Below are 23520 nucleotides of genomic sequence, written 5' to 3' on the forward strand. Positions count from 1 at the left end.
ACTGTGCCCAGGAGGGGCCCTAAGATTCCTCTCTGGAGATCCCTTGCCCCAGGGGACCCCCCGAGCCCTGGCCAGGGCCCTGCTGTCACTGGTTAGGCCTTGGCTGCTGCCGTGCCCTCTGACCTTGATTCTAGGATGAGTCTTGTCCATCTACAGTGGAGATGAGACAACAGTGAGCTCCCAGGGTGGGCTGGGGCTCCACTCCCACAGACACTCACGCTTCCCGCCAGTGCCCCTGCAGGTTCCAGGGCCTTCTGTGGTGTTTCTACAGGACAGACTAGACAGGTTCTAGGACCTTTTGCAGTGTTTCTGCAGGACAGACGAGGCAGGTTCTAGAGCCTTCTGTGGTGTTTCTACAGGACAGACGAGGCAGGTTCTAGAGCCTTCTGTGGTGTTTCTGCAGGACAGACGAGGCAGGTTCCAGAGCCTTCTGTGACTTTTTTGCTGCAGGCTCAGGCTCAGGCTCAGGTTTCCTGGGCTCCCAGCAGTGGGTGGGAGGGGAGTGCACACTAAATGAGAGACCAAAGGCCCCCCTGCAGGGCCGCTGAGGCAAAGTGGCCCCAGGAAGTGGACAGTGCCTGGGGGAGGTGTGGTTCGATCTGCCACACCATGGCCCCCCACCCTGGAGGCGTGGCACAGAGCTGAGACAGGGGCCATGAGCAGCACCCCTGTCCTGATCCAGCTTGGCCAGTCGAGACTGTGGTCAAGGGGACCGACCTCTCCACGCCTCCGTCCCCGTCCCTACGTCAGTGTCGCTGGAGGTGAGGTTGGTACGTGCTGTGCCGGGCCAGGTACAGCATCTGACATAAGGAGTGCTGTAGTTGTGTTTGTGTGTGGATCTTTCTTAACTTGTAAAGGGAAACTATGAGAACCCTTTAAGACATGGAACACAGCGCGGTGCAACTTAGAGTGTCCTTGTAGTTGTCATCGACCTCCCGTGTCCAGCTGTGCTGCCTCTGCCTCCCTGTCCTAGCAGACCTGACCACCTGGGGGCCACCTGGGCCTGTGGGTCTCCAAGTCGGCGCATGTCGGCCCGCCGCCAGGTCACGCCACAGACGCACCGGTGCCCTTTGTGGTAGATGATGGAAATCAGGTCTCTACTGTGAAGCTTCACTGATTTTTAATGTGCTTTTTTAAAAACTTCGATTTTTGGCCAGGCGCGGTGGCTCACGCCTGTAATCCCAGCACTTTGGGAGGCCGAGGCGGGCGGATCACAAGGTCAGGAGATCGAGACCACGGTGAAACCCCGTCTCTACTAAAAATACAAAAAATTAGCCGGGCGCGGTTGTGGGCGCCTGTAGTCCCAGCTACTCGGGAGGCTGAGGCAGGAGAATGGCGTGAACCCGGGAGGCGGAGCTTGCAGGGAGCCGAGATCGCGCCACTGCACTCCAGCCTGGGCGACAGAGCGAGACTCCGTCTCAAAAAAAAAAAAAAAAAAAAAAAAAAACTTCGATTTTTTTTTTTTTTTTTTTTTTGAGACAGGGTCTTGTTCTGTCGCCCAGGCTGGAGTGCAGAGGCCTGATCTCGGCTCCCTGCAACCTCCGTCTCCCGGGTTCAAGCGATTCTCCTGTCTCAATCTCCCAAGTAGCTGGGACTACAGGCACGCACCACCACGCCCGGCTAATTTTTGTATTTTTAGTAGAGACGGGGTTTCATCATGTTGGTCAGGCTGGTCTTGATCTCCTGACCTCGTGATCCGCCCGCCTCGGCCTCCCAAAGTGCTGGGATTACAGGCGTGAGCCACCGCGCCCGGCCGGGCACATCCTTTTTGTCCGGTCCATATCTTGCTTGTGCCTTGGTCTCCGGACCGACAGCTGCTGTCTCCCTGGCCGGGTGCTGGGCCCTCTACACCGCCAGCCGCCTTCTCCCCTCCCCGCCTCCCCGCCCCACCCCCCTGCAGTACCGCCCGGTGACCGCGCCCCTGTCCCGCAGACCGTGCAGTCCCTGGGCTTCGCCATCTACCGCGCGCTGGACTGGGGGCTGGACGAGAGCGAGGAGCGCGAACTCAGCCCGCAGCTGGAGCGGCTCATCGACCTCATGGCCAACAACGACAGCGAGGACAGCGGCTGCGGTGCCGCCGATGAGGGCTACGGGGGTCCCGAGGAGGAGGAGGAGGCCGAGGGCGTCCCCCGCAGTGTGCGCACCTTTGCCCAGGCCATGCGGCTGTGCGCGGCGCGGCTGACCGACCCCCGGGGCGCCCAGGCGCATTACCAGGCCGTGTGCCGCGCGCTCTTCGTGGAGACGCTGGAGCTGCGGGCCTTCCTGGCCAGGGTCCGGGAGGCCAAGGAGGTGAGCGGTGCGTGGGGGCGACCGTGGGGGGTCCGGGAGGCCAAGGAGGCGAGCGGTGCGTGGGGGCGACCGTGGGGGGTCCGGGGGGCCAAGGAGGCGAGCGGTGCGTGGGGGCGACCGTGGGGCGTCCGGGGGGCCAAGGAGGCGAGCGGTGCGTGGGGGCGACCGTGGGGCGTCCGGGGGGCCAAGGAGGCCAGCGGTGCGTGGGGGCGACCGTGGGGGGGTCCGGGGGTCCAAGGAGGAGAGCGGTGCGTGGGGGCGACCGTGGGGCGTCCGGGGGGCCAAGGAGGCGAGCGGTGCGTGGGGGCGACCGTGGGGGGTCCGGGGGGCCAAGGAGGCCAGCGGTGCCTGGGGGCGACCGTGGGGGGTCCGGGGGGCCAAGGAGGCGAGCGGTGCGTGGGGGCGACCGTGGAGGGTGCCGGGGGCCAAGGAGGTGCCTGCGTGTGGGAGGAGACTGGCAAGGCCGGGCTCTTGGTGGACAGAAAGTCAGGTTCTTGGTGGGACTGCTGTTGGCATTATGTATTCCCACTTAACCCTCACACTTCCTTGTTTTTTTGTTTTGTTTTTTGTTTTTTGTTTTTTTGTTTTGTTTTGAGACAGGGTCTCACTCTGTCACCCAGGCTGGAGGGGCAATGGCTGGATCTCGGCTCACTGCAACCTCCACCTCCCAGGTTCAAGCAGTTTTCCTGCTGCAGCCTCCCAAGTAGCTGGGATTACAGGCACCACCACCACACCTGGTAGTAGAGACAGGAGTTCACCATGTTGGCCAAGCTAGTCTTGAATTCCTGACCTCAGGTGATCTGTCTGCCTTGGCCTCCCAAAGTGCTGGGATTACAGGCGTGAGCCACCGCGCTCGGCCTCACACTTGCTTCTTACCAGAGAAGTTAAGCGATGGGCTCAGCCCCTTCCCCAACTGCTCTCTCCTGTTGCCTCTAAGTTGTTATCCTGTCCTGGCACCCATTGTGCTCTCTTTTACATCTGCAAGAGGGCACCCTTTGTCCTGCCTCCCCACCAGCCTCTCCAGGCCCTGGTTCCTTCTGAAATATGATGCCAAAGGTGGCCCCCTCTATACTCAGGAACCACAGAAAGGCTCAGCCACTTGCTTGGAGCTTTGGGTGGGAAAACCCACCTGCTGGTCCTGTGACAACCCAGCCTCACTCCCCTGCCCCTTACAGCTGGAGGGGCCGTTTGACAGCTGAGCAGGTGCAGGCTCGGAGGCTGGGACCGTTGCCCAAAGCCACAAAGCAAGAGTCGGGCAGTGCTGGCTCTGACATGGCTCCCAAGCCAGAGTTCTCCCCTGGGCCTCCTACCTCTCTCCGTGGACTCAACCATCCCTCTCTGACTCTCCCAGCCTCTCCCTGGGCACGGCTGCTGCCCCAAGGGAGCTGATGTGTTTCTGTATCTTGGGGTCTCTGCACATGTGGACTCTGCTTTTTCTCCCATCAGCATCTCACAGAGGAGAAAGCCAGGCCTTGGAGAGGCAGGGGATCCCCTCTTGCCTCGGTGGCAGAAGATGTTTTCAAAGTTAACTGATGCTGGTCCTTCATTCCTCCCTGACCCTGTCTCTCTTGTCCTCTAACCAAGAAAGGTTCCTGGCCCTCTGAGCCATAGCAGGTGGTTTTGACACCGGGCGGCAGCCTGAGCTGCTTGGCCTCATCTGCAGCCCAAGTGGGCACCACGGTTGGATGGCTCTCTTCCCACCCCCAGATCCCATGGTCCATCTTCCGTCCTCCCCCTCAGCTCCTGGATCCCATGGTTCATCTTCGCTCTCCCCTAACCCCCCAGGCCCCATGGCCCATCTTCTGCCCTCTTTCTCACCCCCCGGATCCCATGGTCCATCTTCCATCCTCTCATCCCCTGGATCCGATGGCCCATCTTCCGCCTTCCTTCTCATCCCCCAGATCCCATGCTCCATCTTCTGTCCCTCTCTCACCCCATAGATCCCATGGCCCATCTTCCGCCCTCCCTCTCAGCTCCCCCTTGGCCTCCTGGGACATGCTTCTAACGTTCCCCACAATTAGCAGATGGTCCTCATGCTGTTGTCTCTGTCTCTGATCAGGCTGTTTTCTGCTGCTCAGATCAGTTTCTTACTCAGACAATGAAAGCTCTTTTATTCTTAGAGACAGGGTCTTACTGTATTACTCAAGGCTGGTCTCAAACTCTTGGGCTCAAGTGATCCTGCTTTGGCCTCCCAGAGTGCTGGGGTTACAGCCGTGAGCCACTGTGCCTGGCCAGGAAGCTCTTTCTTTAGGAGGAAACGGCTCTGCATGCAGGCAGTTGACCGAGGCGAAGTTTGGGGAGTTCGTGGTGGGACGAAGCGAGAGAAGGGTTACTCCATGGGGTGTAGCTGTGTCTGCTGGCATTTTGGCCAGGAGCGGCCTGCTTAGGAATAGGTACAGGTGTTCCGGGAAGGACAGGAGTGCCACCCTGTGTGCCCTTTGCCCTGGGCTGGCATACATGAGGCCTGTGGGCAGACTCACACCTTGTGCTGCCCAGGGAGTGTCCCAAAGCAGCGTGGCAGGCCCTGGGGCAGAAGCCAGGGTGACCGGTTCTGTCTTGGTTGTGGGGGCTGTGCCAAAGGGCAGGTGCTTCTCTAGGGTTGGGACTTGGTGAGAGCAGATGCTCTGTGCCACCGAGATCGTGTGTGACCCATGCAGCAGGTGCCGCACCTTCTTCCCACGTTCTCAGCACAGAGCACTTCCCAAACAGGCCCTCACCACAGGGTTGGCACCTTCCCCAGTTCACAAAGCACATACCCATGTCTGTTTCCCTGGACTTACTGGGCAGCAACTCATCCACCCTCCCATCTACCTTCCACCATGTGTCCATTCACTCAAGCCACGCACAAAAACTGGCCTGTGCCACACTGCACCGAGCCCCAGACGCTGCTCAGAGAAGCAGCTCAGCATAAAGGCCAGGCTGGGACCTAGAGCAGCTGCAGGGGCCCAGGGGGGCGGCGGGGTGCGTGGCCCACCTGAGGAAGCGCCATGTGAACTGAGAGTTGAACGAAACGGGGAGAGTGGAGCCTCCACACCTGTGTCCGCCACCTGTGGCGATGACTCGGTTTCCCCAGATATCTTTTCGAGTCCTGAAGCCTGGGCCAAAATGCCCACTCATCTCTTTTCTGGCTGGTTGAGTGGAGCCCCCGTCACGTGGCCGTGTCCCTGATGGACGGGGCCTGTCCTGTGTCCACCATTCTCGTCCCTCCCCTGGACTAACGAGCGTGTGTGGTCACAGATGCTGCAGAAGCTTCGAGAGGATGAGCCGCAGGTGGAGACGCCACAGGCAGAGCTGAACAGCCTGGGTCACACAGACTGGGTAAGACCCGCTCCTGCCTGACCGGGCCACTACGCCGCCCAGCCTGCCGGGGGTCTCTGCCTGGAGGGCCGTGGAGCCTTACCTGGGGCTGAGAGCCGGTCTCTTTCCCCGGGGCCCAGGCCCGGCTGTGGGTTCAGCTCATGCGGGAGCTCCGCCACGGAGTGAAGCTGAAGAAGGTGCAGGAGCAGGAGTTCAACCCCCTCCCCACCGAGTTCCAGCTCACGCCCTTCGAGATGCTAATGCAGGACATCCGGGCCCGGAACTACAAGCTCCGCAAGGTCATGGTGAGCGGGGCGGCCGTGGAAGTCGTGGCGAGTGGGACGGCCGCCGAGGGGCAGCCCGGCCGTTGGGCGGCCCACCTGGAAGAGGGGCCCAGGGTCCCTGCTCTCTGTGCTGGGTACTGGGCGGTAGAACATGGATTAGGGAGATGTGGCCCCAATTCCCACAGCTCGGTATCACTTCGGGGACAGTGACCAGGCAGGGAAGGGACGTGCGGAAGGTTCTGGAGGACCAGGGATGGCCCCTGGAGGCCACAAGAGCCAAGGCTGTAGGATTTTTTTTTTTTTCCTTTTTGAGACGGAGTCACTCTGTCGCCCAGGCTGGAGCGCAATGGCGCGATCTCGGCTCACTGCAAGCTCCGCCTCCTGGGTTCAAGCGATTCTCCTGCCTCAACCTACCAAGTAACTGGGACTACAGGCACCCGCCACCACGCCCAGCTAATTTTTTGTGTTTTTAGTAGAGACGGGGTTTCACCGTGTTAGCCAAGATGGTCTCGATCTCCTGACCTTGTGATCCGCCCGCCTCGGCCTCCCAGAGTGCTGGGATTATAGGCGTGAGCCACCTGCCTGGCCTGGCTATAGGATATTTTTGCTTTAACAAAACTCATGGAGCCCTTAGGATGCGCTGGCATGGCTCCTTTTTTTTTGGTTTTTTTTTTGGGGGGTTTTTTTTTTTTTTGAGACGGAGTCTCGCTCTGTCGCCCAGGCTGGAGTGCAGTGGCACCATCTCAGCTCACTGCAAACTCCGCCTCCCGGGTTCACGCCATTCTCCTGCCTCAGCCTCCAAGTAGCTGGGACTACAGGCGCCCGCCACCTCGCCCGGCTAATTTTTTGTATTTTTAGTAGAGACGGGGTTTCACCGTGTTAGCCAGGATGGTCTCGATCTCCTGACCTCGTGATCCGCCCGTCTCGGCCTCCCAAAGTGCTGGGATTACAGGCTTGAGCCACCACGCCCTGCAGCATGGCTCTTACGATGCCCCTGTGAGGTGTGTGCCACCCCACCCCACCTCCAGATGAGTCCCAGGTGCTGGAGACTGGGGCAGCCGGGAGGGGACACATCAGACCGTGGATGCTGTGGCCGCCCAGAGCATGGCCTGTGGGTCTGCCGTGTGCTTCCTAGGGAAGCAGCTGGGTCCCCACGAGCTGAGAGTGGGAGGATGGGTAGGTGTGAAGACCAGGCTGTCCTTGGGCTGAGCGAGCCTCTCCCAGTCCCCCTGCTCTAGCGGATGGTCCCTGCAGGGCCTCAGATCAGCCATCCTCCCCGCAGGTGGATGGGGACATCCCGCCCCGGGTGAAGAAGGACGCTCACGAGCTCATCCTGGACTTCATCCGCTCACGGCCTCCACTGAAGCAGGTGCCGCCCCAGCCTCCTCCTCCTCAGGGGCCGCCCGGGGCCTGGTGCTGTCCTGTGGCCAGCCTGGGAGGTGTCCCAGCGCGTCTGTGTCATGGGTGAGGCGGGCTGGCTTCCTCTTGCCTGTGGGCCAGCCTGGGGCTGTGTGGCCCTGGGCCCTCTTTCTGGGAAGGGGCCATGTGAGCCATGCCCACCCCACCCCAGGTGCATGCAGAGCCCCCGGGAGCAGCACTCCCTCCGGGTGGGCCTGGCCGGCTCTTCCGACTCCAGAGTGGGCCCGTGTCATGGCCTGCTTCCCCACTGCAGGTCTCTGAGAGGCGGCTGCGCCCGTTGCCACCAAAGCAGAGGTCCCTGCATGAGAAGATCCTGGAGGAGATCAAGCAGGAGCGGAGGTTGCGCCCAGTGCGGGGCGAGGGCTGGGCTGCCCGCGGTGAGCGAAGGGATGGTGGGAGAAGAGAGACCCCTGTGCCCCTGGTGGGGCCCCCCATTCCCCTGGTCAGGTTGCACATTGGAAGGTGGCATTTCCCTGAGGGCGCCTGAACCCATGGAAGACACAGAGCATCTTAATTTTTGAGGCACACAGGCTTTTGAAACTCAGATTACTTGGGGATAAAAAAATTAAACTAAATTAAAATAATATGTATATATTTGTTTGAGATGAAGTCTCACTCTGTTGCCCAGGCTGGAGTGCAGTGGCACGACCTCGGCTCACTGCACCCTCCGCCTCCCAGGTTCAAACGATTCTCATGCCTCAGCCTTCTGGGTACCTGGGATTAGAGGCACGCGCCACCACGCCTGGCTAATTTTTTGAGTTTTTTTGTAGTTTTAGTAGAGACAGGGTTTCACCATATTGGCCAGGCTGGACACAAACTCCTGGGCTCAAGTGAACTGCCCGCCCTGGCCTCCCAAAATGCTGGCATTACAGGTGTGAACGACTGCACCTGGCCAAAAATAAGAAATTTTGAGGCTGGGCTCAGTAGCTCACACCTTGTAATCCCAGCGCTTTGGGAGGCTGAGGCAGGAGGATCACTTGAGCCCAGGAGTTCGAGACCAGCCTGGGCAATATAGTGAGACCTCATCTTTGCCAAAAATTTCAAAGAAAAATTAGCCAGGTGTGGTGGCACATGGCTGTAATCCCAGGTACTCCAGGGGCTGAGGTGGGAGGATTGCTTGAGCCTGAGAGCTTGATGCTGCAGTGAGCCATGATCGTACCACTGCCCTCTAGACTGGGTGACAGAGTGAGACCTAGTTTCAAAAAAAAAAAAAAAAAATCACTTTTTATGCATTTCATTAAAAACTTTACAAGGCCATTGGAATTTCCTATGTCTTTTTTTTTTTTGAGACAGGGTCTTACCCTGTCACCCCGGCTGGAGTGCAGTGGCACCGTTATAGGTCACGCAGCCTCAACCTCTCAGGCTCAAGCGATCCTCCCACCTCAGCCTCTCGAGTAGCTGGGACGACAGGCATGCCATGCACCACCACGCCTGGCTAATTTTTGTGTTCTTGTAGAGACACGGTCTTGCTCTGTTGCCCAGGCTGGTGTTGAACTTGTGGGCTCAAGTGATCCTTCTGCCTCAGCTTCCCAAAGTGCTGGGATTATGGGTGTGAGCCACCACGCCTAACGTGATCTTATACCCTGTTATCCTGGACTTGACGTGTATTTGCCAGTCTACATTGTTTACAATAGTATGACACATTTCAGCATTTAGAAGAAAAATAGAATAAAAGCAAACTTTTAAAATGTTTTTCTTTTCTTTTTTTTTTTTTTTTTTCTGAGACGGAGTCTCGCTCTGTCGCCCAGGCTGGAGTGCAGTGGCGCGATCTCAGCTCACTGCAAGCTCCGCCTCCCGGGTTCTGGCCATTCTCCTGCCTCAGCCTCCCGAGTAGCTGGGACTACAGGCGCCCGCCACCACGCCTGGCTAGTTTTTTGTATTTTTTTCAGTAGAGACGGGGTTTCACCGTGTTAGCCAGGATGGTCTCGATCTCCTGACCTCGTGATCTGCCCATCTCGGCCTCCCAAAGTGCTGGGATTACAGGCTTGAGCCACTGCACCCGGCAAATGTTTTTCTTTTTCTTTTTTTTTTTTTTGAGACGGAGTTTCGCTCTTGTTGCCCAGGCTGGAGTGCAGTGACGCGATCTCAGCTCACCACAACCTCTGCCTCCCGGGTTCAAGTGATTCTCCTGCCTCCGCCTCCTGAGTAGCTGGGGTTATAGGCACCTGCCACCACGCCCGGCTAATTTTGTATTTTTAGTAGAGACGGGGTTTCACCATGTTGGCCAGGCTGGTCTCAAACTCTCAACCTCAGGTGATCCGCCCGCCGAGGCCTCCCAAAGTGCTGGGATGACAGGCATGAGCCACCACGCCCGGCCCCAAGACAGGCATTTGTTCAAATGTCTGAGACCTAATTCTCCTTGTGAAAGGTCACTGAGAGCCTTCAGTGCTGCACCATTCCTTACATGAGATGGCAAACTCCAATCCTGCATCTGCTCTGCCTCTGAGACACTAGGCAGATCTCTAGGCTGGAGTTCATTTTCCTTTTTTTTTTTTAAGATGGAGTCTTGCTCTGTCCCCCAGGCTGGAGTGCAGTGGCACAATCCCGCCGGCGCCCGGCCTAGTTCCTCATTTTTTTAAATGGCTGGCTAGCCCTCAGTTTTCCCTTCTGCAAAGTCAGGGAATTTAGCCAGCTGGTGCAAACAGAGCTGTCAGCTCCTGCCTGCTGTCTCCCCGTTCACTGGCCTGTCCTGCTTGGCTCCCGTCTCCCCAGGGTTTGGGTCTCTGCCCTGCATCCTCAACGCCTGCTCTGGAGATGCCAAGTCCACCTCCTGCATCAACCTGTCGGTCACAGATGCTGGGGGCAGTGCCCAGCGCCCGCGGCCCCGTGTGCTGCTCAAGGCGCCCACCTTGGCGGAGATGGAGGAAATGAACACATCTGAGGTCAGAGCCCGTGGGTATTCCTGGAAAGAGACCAGGAATGGGAGGGTGGGGGCCAAGGAAGTGAGAAGGGCTAAGCTAAGCTGGGGGCAGCAGCGAGTGTGGTGTCCCCTGTCCAGGGGCCCTCCCTTGAAACTGACGTCCTGCCCTAGGAGGAGGCCTGTGGGGCTTGGGGACCCTGCCATCTTGGCCGCTCAGAAGGGTGACTCTGGGAGAGGGCCTGGGCTGCCTCCTCCCACAGACGATGGAAGGCTGACGGCGGAAGTGCCTCGCTGTCTCAGGCCCAGGAAACTGAGCCCCCCACTAGTTGATGTGAAAAGGTGGTCCCAGCGAGGCTCCCTGCCCATCCTGGCTGCCCTGTGAATGGAATGCTTCTCTCTTCACAGAAGGGCTGGTGATGGCGTTGTTGGGGGCCATCCCAGAGGGCTCCGCCTCCATCTGACACTAGACCTGTCAATTTCCAGGACTTTCCAGAAGGCCTTGGGGAAGGGCTTGGTTATTAGGGTGCTTGCCATGAACTGCCCAGAGGCAGGCAGGCTGGGAAGTGGGTGCAGGCTGCCCCACATCGCAGCAGACCCAGCGGCACCCCTGGGTCCTTTGCTTCGGTCCAGGCATGGGCAGGAGGCACTGGTGGGCATTGTTAGGGCAGGGCTGCGTCTGGTGTGTCCACAGGAAGAAGAGTCTCCCTGTGGAGAGGTGATGCTGAAACGGGACCGCTCCTTCTCAGAGCATGACCTGGCCCAGCTCCGAAGTGAGGTGGCCTCTGGCCTGCAGTCTGCCACCCAGCCCCCAGGAGGGACGGAGCCACCACGGCCCCGAGCTGGCAGCGCGCGTGTGTGGAGGCCCGGCTCCCGAGACCAGGGCAAGTGCTGCTTCTCACCCCCGTACCCCCCTTCGCCCCCGCCCTGACCCATCCTGTGGGCACCCATCCCTCCACCTCAGCCCACGTCTTCCTGAGCAGGCAGCTCCCAGGGACCAAGGGAGCTCATGCCTGCAAGAGGGCACTACCTCAGGCAGGCATCTCCCTTTAACTTGAAAACTTCTTATTAAGTAATGCATATTTATTGTAAAAATATTTTTTAATATTTAAAAATAATTCTCATGATTCTATTACCTAGACATAATTATTATTAACATTGGGATATAGAAAGATAGCTAACTAGATGCGTTGATGAGTGATAGACCTTCTAGTTCTCTGAGAAGGGAGCAGTGTGTCCTTAGTGAACCAGCTGGGCTCACAGCACATGGCTCTGGAACCTGCGCCATGGTTCCTTCAACTGCTTTTCGCGCTGCTGAGCACAGAACGATTCTTGCTGGCTGTACAGGGCTGCTCCTACCATCTTGAGAGCTGAACTTTACCGAGAGCCCTCGCAACTCAGGGTTCTTGTCACCCCACCCACCACATCCCACCAGGCACGGCCAGGCCTCCTTGTCTGCCTGCGAGGCCAGAGTCTTGGGACAATCACGTTTGGTGGTTATGGCTCCCTTCCCAGTGTTAGGAGGTCCAGGCCAGGCCACTTCCAAACCTCTCGCTTAACCTAGGTCTCCCCCACCTGGAGCTGTGCCTCAGCCTCTTGGAGCTGGTGGAGGGAGGGAGGTCGACCTCCAGCTCCAGTGTGAGGTGTGGACTGTGGGAGGAGGGTCCCGCCCCACGCATCTGTAGTCTGCCTCACTGGTGCTGTAGAACTGCCCACGCTAGCTTGTTCTGGGACTCAGACACAGGCCACTGGTGCTGTGGGACTGCCCACGCCAGCTTGTTCTGGGGCTCAGACACAGGCCACTGGTGCTGTGGGACTGCCCACGCCAGCTCGTTCTGGGGCTCAGACACAGGGACCCTTCGGGGGTCCTGTGGACCCTCTATACCACATGGGCCCCAACGAAAGTCCCAATGTGGAAGCCACACTTTTCACTCTTCACTCTTTTCTTCTTTTTGAGACAAGGTCTTGCTCTGGTGCCCAGGCTGGAGTGCAGAGGCACCATTATAGCTCACTGCAGCCTTGACCTCCTGGGCTCAAGCAATCCGCCCGCCTCAGCCTCCTGAGTAGCTAGGACTACCAACATGCTCCACAACGCCTGGCTAACTTATATTTTTCTCTAGAGATGAGGGTCTTGCTACGTTGCCCAGGGTGGTCTCAAGCTACTGGGCTCAAGGTTCCACCCGCCTCAGCCTCCTAAGTGCTAGAATTACCTGTGTAGCTACTGCGTGGCTGCTTCTCCACTTGACCTTTTGCTTGGTTCCCCTGGAGCCCTCCACAATCTCTGTCATCCCCTCTGCACAGTCCTCCTTTCCACAGCTCCTGTCAGGCAGTCCTGACGGAGCCTCTGCTCTCCCCTAGGTACCTGTCCTGCGAGCGTCTCTGACTCCAGCCACCCCCTACTCAGCAACCGGGGCTCCTCGGTGGACAGACCCGAGGCCTCCATGACCCCCGATGCCAAACACCTGTGGCTGGTGAGTGAGGGTGCAGTTGTCATCCAGGGCGACCCAGGAGGCGTCTTTGCGCCCACCTTCCCTCTGCCAGCCAGGTGTTCAGTACTGAGGCCCTGCCTGAGGCATAGTCTGAGCAGTGTCTGGGGTGCGTGGTCTGAGCGCCTGTCTGGGGGGCGTGGTCTGAGCGCCTGTCTGGGAGGGCAGGTCTGAGCGCCTGTCTGGGGGGTGTGGTCCGAGCGCCTGTCTCAGAGGGCGTGGTCCGAGCGCCTGTCTGGGGGGTGTGGTCCGAGCGCCTGTCTCAGAGGGCGTGGTCTGAGCGCCTGCCTGGGGACTGTGGTCTGAGCGCCAGTCTGGGAGGCGTGGTCTGAGCGCGTGTCTGGGGGGCGTGGTCTGAGCACGTCTGGGAGGCGTGGTCTGAGCGCCTGTCTGGGAGGGCGGGTCTGAGCGCGTCTGGGGGGCGTGGTCCGAGCGCCAGTCTGGGGACTGTGGTCTGAGCGCCGGTCTGGGGGGCGTGGTCTGAACGTCTTCGGGGCGCCAGTGGTGGCGCTGCTGGCCTGCGGCAGTGGTCTCTGCTGCCGCCTGCTGGGGCCGAACCGCACTGCGACCCCGGATCCTGGAGCCACCTTGCAAGGGACGTCCCGAATTGAAGGGTTCAGTGTGGGGTTAGGGCAGGCGGCGAAGCTGCGCGCCCTGTGTGCCTGGAGGTCCGTGTGACGGGGCTTCACTGGGTCGCGACCTTGACTCTGGCCGTGACGCCGCCAGGGTACTGCTCAGCCCCTCTCCCCTCGGTTTCATATCTGACCTGTAATTGTGAGGAGCTCACTTTTGCTGACATCTTGAGGCCACGTGGACGTGAGTTCTAGTGTATCATTTAATCAACTGAGGTAAGGCGAGTGTGCGGCCCGTGGGCCATGCTGGCAGCATGCAGGTGTTGGAGGGATGTGAACGGTGTGGTTGCTGCCGCTATTTGAGGTTTTATCAAGAGGCTCAGATGAGAACAGATGTTAAAATGCTTTGAGAACTATGAGCCTTATATAAACGCAAGGCACTGTTCGTATCCCCCACCGAAACGCAGGGCTTGCCCCGTTAGTTTAGGTCGCAGGCCCCGCCAAAATGCAGGGCTTGCCTCGTTAGTCTAAGATTAGCTATATATCACTGCATCAAAAGTTACCTCACAATATAGCATCGTAAAATAACAAACATGTATTATCTCACACAGTTTCTGAGGGTTGGGGCTCCGGAAGTGTCTTCGCCGTGTAGCTGCGGCCCAGGGTCTTTCGTGAGGCTGCAGTTAGGATGGCAGTGGGGCCTGCAGTCTCGACTGAAGGCTCAAATGGGAGCTGGAGGAACCACATGAAGTGGCGTCCTCAGCCAGCTGTGAGCAGGAGACGCGAGTGCCCTGCTGTGTATACAGGCCTCTCTTGGGGCTGCTTGGCGATCTCCACAGGGTGGCGGCTGGCATCCCCCAGAGCATGTGGCTCAAGAGTGACCGCCGTGAAATCCACTGAGTATTTGTGGCCAAGTCCAGAAGTGCCACGTTGTCCCAACTCATTAGCAGCGAGTCCGGAAGTCCAGCCTATTCTCAAGGGGAGGGAGGGAATTAAGGCCCACTTCTTTTTTTTTTTTTTTTTGAGACGGAGTCTCGCTCTGTCTCCCGGGCTGGAGTTGCAGTGGCCGGACCTCAGTTCACTGCAAGCTCCGCCTCCCGGGTTCACGCCATTCTCCTGCCTCAGCCTCCCGAGTAGCTGGGACTACAGGCGCCGCCACCTCGCCCGGCTAGTTTTTTATATTTTTTAGTAGAGACGGGGTTTCATCATGTTCACCAGGATGGTCTCGATCTCCTGACCTCGTGATCCACCCGTCTCGGCCTCCCAAAGTGCTGGGATTACAGGCTTGAGCCACCACGCCCGGCCAACACTTCTTAAGGAATTAGAGAACGCATTTAAGATGACCACAGGTCACATGAGTGGTTCTTTAGCTCTGAAGTCTCAGAAGTGCTTTCTGAAGGGGGGCTACTGAGCATCACCGAACCTGGCCTTCCATCTGCCCTGGGCTCACAGCCTCACCTGGGGGGCAGGCAGCTGTTCTCTGCACCCGACGTGAGGTCTCCTGGCCACGGACGTTGTTGGCGTAACATCTGTGACATCTCAGGTGACCTGTTCAGCTGGAAACAGCACCATCAGGCAATTGGCAACAGAAGCCCAAAGCTCTGGGTGCCTCAGGTCATAGTGAGGAACAAATGCAAGGGCCGCAGCTCCTCCCAGTGCCAGACAGGAGGATGTGTTCCCAGCTCTAGACAGGATAACCCACTGCAAATCCAAAGCAGAGCACATGGTCCAACTCCATCCGTGTGGCACCTTCATAGACGGTGCCCACCTGCCTCGGCAGAGTAATGACTGACACTGCACACGCGATGCCGGCATGAGTCATCTCGATGGAGCTGAAATCCAGCCCCGTTTTACAGAAGAGAAAACTGAGGCTTAGAGAGATCAGGTGTCAAGTTCTATGCCAAGCACAGGGAGGCAAAAACAGGACACACTCATCATAATGTGGCCCCAGGAATTGGTGGTCAGGACACAGGAGGTGTGCTGAGTGCAGATGGGCAGATGCAAGCTGGGCCCCAGGAGTGAGGTGGTCTGTTGGAGGCTCCTGGACCTCCCGGATGAGAGGACATCAGCTGCTCAGGGAGGGAGGATTTGAGATGGACTCTGGCTGGTGTGGATCCGCCCATAGTGTGTTTGCAGGGAGGGACACCTTGAACAAACATGGGCTGAGGGGAGTGTGTGTGGAGCGTGGCCAGTGAAGGCTGGGTTGGCTGGCAGGGGCCGCTGGTCATGGGAGGCCTAGCCTGCAGCAGTAGCGCCTCATCAAAGACACGGGGATGGATGGCTGATGGACAAGTGTTTTAGAAGGTCGCGGAGTTGTTTAGGCTGAGGCCAGGAAGGCGTGAGGGTCCTCAGGGAAGGAGAGCAAGCTGGGGGAGGCTCCTGCATGGAAGACTTTCTACCTGAGGCCGAGTGAGCACAGCCCCTTGCCCCGTCCCCCAGGAGTTCAGCCACCCCGTGGAGAGCCTCGCGCTGACCGTGGAAGAGGTGATGGACGTGCGCCGTGTGCTGGTGAAGGCCGAGATGGAGAAGTTTTTGCAGAACAAGGAGCTCTTCAGCAGTCTGAAGAAGGGGAAGGTGAGGCTGCCTAGACGTGGGGCTGCTCTCTTGCCCGCTGCGTCGGGGGCGGATCCCAGGACTGTTTGCTCGTGATCTGGTTGGGAACCCTGAGGGGCAGCAAGGACAGGGCAGGACCCAGGGAGCTTTGGACAAAGCCGGGCTCTAATCAGGTCTTTCCTGACAGATTTGCTGCTGCTGCCGGGCCAAGTTCCCGCTGTTCTCGTGGCCGCCCACCTGTCTCTTCTGCAAGAGGTGAGCCTTCCCTTTAGCTGCCAGTTCACAAGGGGAGGAGGAGGTGAGAAGCCTCTGGGCAGTGCTGCCCACAGAACTTCCTGTGACTCCAGGAATGTTCTAGCATGTTCCATGGCTGATGAGTCCACAAATATCGTTAGTTGAATGAGGAGTTAAATTTTAAATTTTATTTAAATTAAATGAAACTTGAATAGCTAAGCAACTCCCAGTTTCAGCCAAGATGGGGTAATCCGCATCTTCTACGGCCCAGAACAAACAGGATATGAAACAATGTTTTTCAAGACTTTGGACAGCAGGCAACAAAAAGGAAACACAACAGGGCAGGCCTGCCATCGCCGCAGTCATTGTCTGGAGAGTTTCTCGGCCATGAGCCACAGCCGCCAGACTCCCGGAAAGGAGGAAATCCAGGGAGACCACAGCAGCTTGAATCCCCCGTGCAGAACTCCGGAGGAGAGGGCTGCGCCGAGAAAGCCTCAGAGAAGGGCCCCCTCTCTGAAGGAAATGACTGAAGGCTGCAAAACATTTCTCCTAAAGCAGAGATTGACAAACCGTAGCCACGGGCCCAATCTGGTCCTCCGCCTGTTTGGCGAGTAAAGTCTCGTTGGAACACAGCCACACCCATTTGTTACTCGCTCAGCCACGCCTAAAAGGTTTATTCTCTGGCCCTTTACAGAAAAAATTTACCTTCCCTTGTTATAAAGATCTGAAGGAACAGTGCTCAGGGCCAGGAATGAATAACATCCGTTTCCATCAGCCACAGCCAGAAATGTCGTGATTCACAGGGCACTCACCAGAATGCACACGAAGGCCTAGCCTCACTAATGTGGAATAAGTAGCCCAAAGTGAGTGTTGCTCCAGGCCTGACTGATAAATCATAAAAGCAAGACCTGAAAGGATCAAACTGTTCACAGATATCTTAACTGATTCTGAGAACAAAGCTCAAGAACAAGACTTTTTTAAAAACAAACAAAAAAACAAAGCAGTACTCAGCAAGATAAAATGTCTGGCATCTAATCAAAGATTACCAGGCAGGCAAAAAAGACAAAATTAATTACAATGTATTGTGGGTTCTGTAACACACGTATAAGTAGTGTTGATAACAATAGTTAGCATTAAGGCCAGGGAGAGGAGAAAATTGGAAGTATACTTCTTTTTTTTTGTTTTTGAGATGGAGTCTTGCTCTGTTGCCCAGGCTGGAGTGCAGTGGCGCAATCTCGGCTCACTACAAGCTCCGCCTCCCGGGTTCACGCCATTCTCCTGCCTCAGCCTCCTGAGTAGCTGGGACCACAGGCGCCGCCACCTCGCCCGGCTAGTTTTTTGTATTTTTAGTAGAGACGGGGTTTCACGGTGTTAGCCAGGATGGTCTCAATCTCCTGACCTCGTGATCCGCCCGCCTCAGCCTCCCAAAGTGCTGGGATTACAGGCGTGAGCCACCACGTCCGGCCAGAAGTACACCATGTTAAGGTTCACTATGATAAGGTGAATCACTATGATAAGGTATAGTAAGGTGTTATATATGCAATACAAATATTACTTAAAGGTAGACTGTGATAAGTTAAAGATGTATACTGTAAGTCCTAAAGCAACCACTAAAATAAAACGGTTACAGCTAATAAGCCAACAAAGGAGATAAGATGGAACCATAAATATTAATTAATCCAAAAAAAGGTAGGAAAAGAAGGGGAACAAATAAATGAGTCAAAAAGAAAACAAATAGCAAGATGTCAGACTTAAACACAACTTATCTAGCATCACATTAACTGTAAATGATCTGAACAAGCCAAGTAAAAGCTAGAGTTTCCCAGACTGAATAAAAAAGTAAGGCTGGGGCCGGGCGTGGTGGCTCACACCTGTAATCCCAGCACTTTGGGAGGCTGAGGTGGGCGGATCACGAGGTCAGGTGGTTGAGACCAAACTGGCCAACATGGTGAAACCCTGTCTCTACTAAAAATAGAAAAAAATAGTCGGGCGTGGTGGTGGGCGCCTGTGGTCCCAGCTACTTGGGAGGCTGAGGCAGGATAATTGCTTGAACCTGGGAGGTGGAGCTTGCAGTGAGCTGAGATAGTACCACTGTACTCCAACCTGGGTGACAGAGGGAGACTGTCGCAAATAAATAAATAAATAAATAAATAAATAAAGTCAGTCTGGGTATGGTGGCTCACGCCTATAATCCCAGCACTTCGGGAGGCTGAGGTAGGAGGATCACTTGAGCCAAGGAGGTCAAGGCTGCAGTGAGCTATGATGGTGTCACTGTACTCCAGCCTGGGTGACAGAGCAAGACCCTGTCTGGGAAAAAAAAAAATCACCTCATTTTATCTGTAAAATTATGTATATTTCTGTTGATATATACTTGGAAAAGCCTGGAGGATGGAAACCATTACTAGCAGGGATCATTTCTGAGGATGTAGTGTCCAAATTTTAATTCTCTCATGTTTGAATTTTTTTTTTTTTTTTTTTTTGAGACGGAGTTTCGCTATTGTTCCCCAGGCTGGAGTGCAGTGCCGCAGTCTCGGCTCACTGCAACCTCTGCCTCCCAGGTTCAAGTGATTCTCCTGCCTCAGCCTCACGACTAGCTGGGATTACAGGCATGTGCCACCACACCTGGCTATTTGTGTATTTTTAGTAGAGATGGGGTTTCTCCATGTTGGTCAGGCTGGTCTCCAGCTCCCGACCTCAGGTGATCCACCCGCCTCAGCCTCCCGAGTAGCTGGGACTACAGGCGCCCGCCACCAGGCCCGGCTAATTTTTTTGTATTTTTAGTAGAGACGGGGTTTCACCATGTTAGCCAAGATGGTCTCGATCTCCTGACCTCGTGATCTGCCCGCCTCTGCTTCCCAAAGTGCTGGGATTACAAGTTTGAGCCACCGCGCCCGGCCTTGAATTTTTCATAAGAAGGTATTTATTTTTGAAGTCAGATATGGGGATTAAAACAAAATTGACTCACCTTTTAAAACTGAGCATCTCAATTGAGGCCCCTCTGGCTTCCATGGTGCTTTTACGGTGAGTAGTGTCAGGCACACACCAATGTCTACGCGTCATCTTAGAAGGAATCTTAGATGTCTTTCCGAGACAATGTGCAGGTTTTGTTTTTTTTTTTGAGACAGAGTCTCTCTCTGTCACCCAGGCTGAAGTGCAGTGGCATGATCTTGGCTCACTGCAACTTCCGCCTCCTGGGTTCAAGCAGTTCTCTGCCTCAGCCTCTCGAGTAGCTGGGACTGCAGGCGCCCACCACCACACCCGGCTAATTTTGGTATTTTTAGTAGAAACAGGGTTTCACCATCTTGGCCAGGCCGATCTTGAACACCTGACCTCGTGATCCACCCGCCTTGGCCTCCCAAAGTGCTGGGATTACAGGCGTGAGCCACCGTGCCCGGATGACAGTATGCAGTTTTTAAAGACCCTTATAGGTTTTTGTTTTTAAACATTCCAAAAGTATGTGACCCATCATGCCTCAGTTCAGAAACAAAAATCTGCTTAAAAGGGACTTTTACCACCACTATTTTTCTTTTTTTATTGAGACAGAGTCTCGTTCAGTCCCCCAGGCTGGAGTGCAGTGGCGTGATCTCAGCTCACTGCAACCTCCACTTCCTGGGTTCATGCCATTCTCCTGTCTCAGCCCACCCAGTAGCTGGGATTACAGGTGCCTGCAGCCACGCCCAACTAATTTTTGTATTTTTAATAGGAACGGGGTTTCACCTTGTTGGTCTCGAACTCCTGACCTCAGGTGATCCACCTGCCTTGGCCTCCTAAAGTGCTGGGATTACAGGCATAAGCTACTACATCTGGCCCAACACCACTATTTGTCAACTTTACTCTATATCCTGCCACTTGGCAACAGAAAACTTGGTAGGAGAAAGCTCCTGGAGCCAACCTTCCTAAGAGAACGCTGAGGGGCACATATATTTTGGGTGGATACCTAAGTATAAAGAAAAGCAAGATTTTGGAGTAAAATAAAGCACTGAAGTAACCAAGCATCAAGCAGAAGGCAAGGACGGTTTGAGCTGGAATGTGTGGAGGCTGGAATGCGAGTTTCTCAGCTGTTTCTTCGTGGGTATCCTCCCTGCTGACACTGCATTTCCTCTGTTCCCTTCCAGAGCTGTCTGCACTTCCTGTAGCATAAAGGTGAGGACCATGTGGGATCTGGGTTCTGAGCTAGGTAGATGAGGGGCTCCACTGGCTTTGATTGGAGGTGTTGGATGATGCTGCCCTCACCAGGCACCTCATTCATCTCCCTTCACCAGAATCCATTCCCATACTTTCCAAGATAGTGTGCAGTTTTTAAAGACTCTTATAGGTTGTTTTTAAACATTCCACTTTAGTAGCCTGGTACCAAAAAACCCTTCACTTCCCCTCTAAAAGTCCTAGCTTCTTACATTCTATAACTTTTTGGGTGTTCTAGGAGGGGCTCCTTATTGCAGTTGGGGTGTGTGCTCACGTGCAGGTACACAGAGGTTAAGGGGTCCTAACATTTAAAAGTATGTCAGCTGGGCATGGTGGCTCATACCTGTAATCCCAGCACTTTGGGAGGCCGATGAGGCTGGCAGACTACTTGAGACCAGCCTGGCCAACATGGTGAAACCCTATTTCTACTAAAAATACAAAAAAATTAGCTGCGTATGGTGGCACGCACCTGTAATCCTAGCTACTCAGGAGGCTGAGGCTTGAGAATTACTTGAACCCGGGAGGTGGAGGCCACAGTGAGCTATGACCGCACCACTGCACTCCAGCCTGGGTGACAGAGACTCCGTCTCAGAAAGATAAAATAAAATACAAATAAAAGTATGTCACCAGCCAGGTGCGGTGGCTCATGCCTGCTGTTCCCGCACTTTGGGAGGCTGAGGTGGGAGGATATCTCGAGCGCAGAAGTTCAAGGCTGCAGTGAGTGTGGCTGTGCCTCTGCACTCCAGCCTGGGCAACAGAGCAAGACCTTGTCTTAAAAAAAAAAAAAAATTATATATATGTATGTTACCCCTCAGGCCTCAGTTCAGAAGCAAGACTTTTACTACCACTATTTTAAAAGTCTTACTCTATATCCTGCCACTTGGCAATGGAGAAGCTTCCACCGCATCCATGTTAAATGTGGATTATGTGCAGTGCATGGTGGTAGATCTGTATGGTATAAAAAGGGACGGTTTGTGCCCTCTAAGAAGCCCCTGCCCAGATGAGCAGCAAGCAGGAATCACGTGCCAGTCTTCAGACGAAAGGCGCAGAGGAGACATTGGAGAGCGTAGGGACAGCAGATATTCTCCAGGCAGCTCTGGCTGCCACGCAGGTCCCAGACTGGGGAGGTTCCTTAGCACTGAGTGTGCCCTGAATGTGTCTGTGGGGATGCCTGGCTCACACCTCCTCCCCCTGTGCTGCAGATGAAGATGCCTTCTAAGAAGTTTGGACACATCCCTGTCTACACACTGGGCTTTGAGAGTCCTCCGAGGGTATCAGCCGCCAAAGCCACGCCGACCCAGAGGAGAGACATTTTTCAGTGCGTTCTGTGCCTTGTGCTGAGTCGCTGTGGAGGTCGAGCGTGAACAGGAACGTGGGAGCTGGGGTGGAGGGGCTGGCTTTGTCTCTGTGCACTAGGACGCCCCAAGGAAATGGAAATCCAAGGCAGAGACAGATCGTTTTGTAGGGCTCTGGGAGGCTGAGTCGTATGAGATGGAAACTGGCCTCTGGTGGTCAGGGAAGGGTCTTTGCTGAGATGAACGCTGCTAGCTGTGTTTGCTGCCTGAGGGCCAAGGGGAGGCCTAGGGTGAAAGGCAGCCAGGAGGGGGCTGTGGGATGCACAGTCAGGGAGGGGGTGTTGCACTCTGGCTGGCTCCTCTACCTGACTGCCCTCTCCCGCCCCCCAGATCTCTGCAAGGGCCACAGTGGCAGAGCGTGGAGGAGGCGTTCCCCCACATCTACGCCCACGGCTGTGTCCTGAAGGATGTCTGCAGTGAGTGCACCAGCTTTGTGGCTGACGTGGTGCGTTCCAGCCGCAAGAGCGTGGACGTCCTCAACACTACGCCACGACGCAGTCGCCAGACCCAATCCCTCTACATCCCTGACACCAGGACTCTTGACTTCAAGTGACAGCCCCAGCAGGCCAGGCCTCCAGGAGGCACCAGGCAGGCCCTGTACCAGGCTAGGACGCTCTGAGCTGTGCATGTACATATATACATATATAGATACATTTATAATATATATACACAGCCTATATATTTATATACACCGTTTCCTGGCCCCAGAGCTCATTTGGGTTCAGGCGTACTTCAGAACCCTCCCTGGGGGAGGCTGTTTCTTCTCAGGATTCCTTGCCAGGGAGGAAGGGGAGGGAGAGGGTGGGTTCTCTCACTGAGGGGAGAAAGCAGAAGGTTCTAGATCCCGGCACAGACTGCATCCCATGTTCCCATTCTCTTCTCCATCCCCAGGAATGAGAACAGCAGCTTTCCCTCCGCAGTGAACGTCTAGGTGGGGATAGGGTATCTTGGCTCCCAGCTGGACCAGAGCGCCCTGCCTGCCTCTGCTCTCCCTTTGTGGGCACTCGGGCAGCAGAAGCACCTGGAAGTCTCTGAGTGGGCGGGGTCCCCGTGAGAGGCACCCCCCGCCTCTGTTTGAAAGGTCTGGCCAGGCTCACACCTATAATCCCAGCACTTTGGGAGGCTGAGGGAGGATCACCTGAGGTCAGGAGTTTGAGACCAGCCTGGCCAACATGATGAAATTTCGTCTCTACTGAAAATGCAAAAATTAGCCAGGCGTAGTGGCAGGTGCCTGTAATCCCAGCTACATGGGAGGCTGAGATAGGAGAATCACTTGAACCCATGAGGCAGAGCTTGCAGTGAGCTGAGACTGTGCCACTGCACTCCAGCCTGGGCAACAGAGGGAGACTCCGTCTCAAAAAAAAAAAAAAAAAAAAAAAAAAAAAATCTGTGCCACGCTGCTCCCTGCCCTTTCCCTGGGGTCCAAACCACATCTGTCCTGCCCCTCCTCCCCTCCCACTCTCTGGTGCTGTCCTCACTCGCCTCTGGCCCAGAGGCTCCTGAAGACGCTGGGTGGTCCCAGTACAGGGAGGAGCGGCTGTCAATCTGTGCACGTGGCCACTCTTGGCCTAATAAAGGATGTCTCACAGTCTTCTGTCTGGGATGTGCACTGAGGATTCACCCAGCATGGCAGTGGGCGTGTTCTCCGAAGGCTGAAGCTGGGCTTGAGGGGCCACCTTCCCTCCAGGACGAGGAAAGGCACAGTCAGGTGCCCACCAGGTGAGAGCTCCAGGCCTGTTCTGTCCGTGCAGCCCTGGCTGGCTCTACCAGCTTCGTGGTCCTGCCCACCTCAGTCAGGGCTGCATGTGGACAGCACAGACTACTGCCCATCAGCTCCTCTGGCCACACCTGCTGGCCTGGGGGACGCTTTGGTCTCATTTCCCAGATCCCTGTTGTTCTTCAGGGTGAGGGCTCCCAGGCTGGAGGTGTGACTGCAGGCTCTAGACGGGTCCTGTGCTGAGTGCTGTCTGCTCACCTGTGCCCAGCTCCGCC

At 56.0% G+C, this 23520-nt stretch overlaps 1 protein-coding gene across 4 annotated transcripts in view; it reads left to right on the plus strand.

The window, feature by feature from the left end:
* The window catches only part of LOC105488873 (spire type actin nucleation factor 2), a 54057-nt gene extending 30938 nt beyond the window's left edge, over positions 1–23119 (plus strand). For 2 of the 4 annotated variants that reach the window (XM_071085136.1, XM_011753377.3), the window contains exons 3-15: positions 1933–2289; positions 5527–5607; positions 5727–5891; positions 7153–7239; positions 7543–7666; positions 10002–10171; positions 10841–11030; positions 12505–12617; positions 15644–15778; positions 15945–16012; positions 20107–20134; positions 21376–21491; positions 21859–23119. In XM_071085136.1, the coding sequence (XP_070941237.1) occupies positions 1933–2289; positions 5527–5607; positions 5727–5891; positions 7153–7239; positions 7543–7666; positions 10002–10171; positions 10841–11030; positions 12505–12617; positions 15644–15778; positions 15945–16012; positions 20107–20134; positions 21376–21491; positions 21859–22081 (1857 nt within the window). In that variant the 3' untranslated portion in view covers positions 22082–23119. Of the gene's footprint in view, positions 1–1932; positions 2290–5526; positions 5608–5726; positions 5892–7152; positions 7240–7542; positions 7667–10001; positions 10172–10840; positions 11031–12504; positions 12618–15643; positions 15779–15944; positions 16013–16262; positions 17360–20106; positions 20135–21375; positions 21492–21858 lie in introns of those variants that run through there. The other 2 variants (XM_071085137.1, XM_011753380.3) reach the window with 2 other exon arrangements.
* Positions 23120–23520: the final 401 nt, after the last annotated feature.

Source organism: Macaca nemestrina, chromosome 18, assembly GCF_043159975.1.
Source record: "Macaca nemestrina isolate mMacNem1 chromosome 18, mMacNem.hap1, whole genome shotgun sequence".
Classification (NCBI taxonomy): Eukaryota; Metazoa; Chordata; class Mammalia; order Primates; family Cercopithecidae; genus Macaca; species Macaca nemestrina.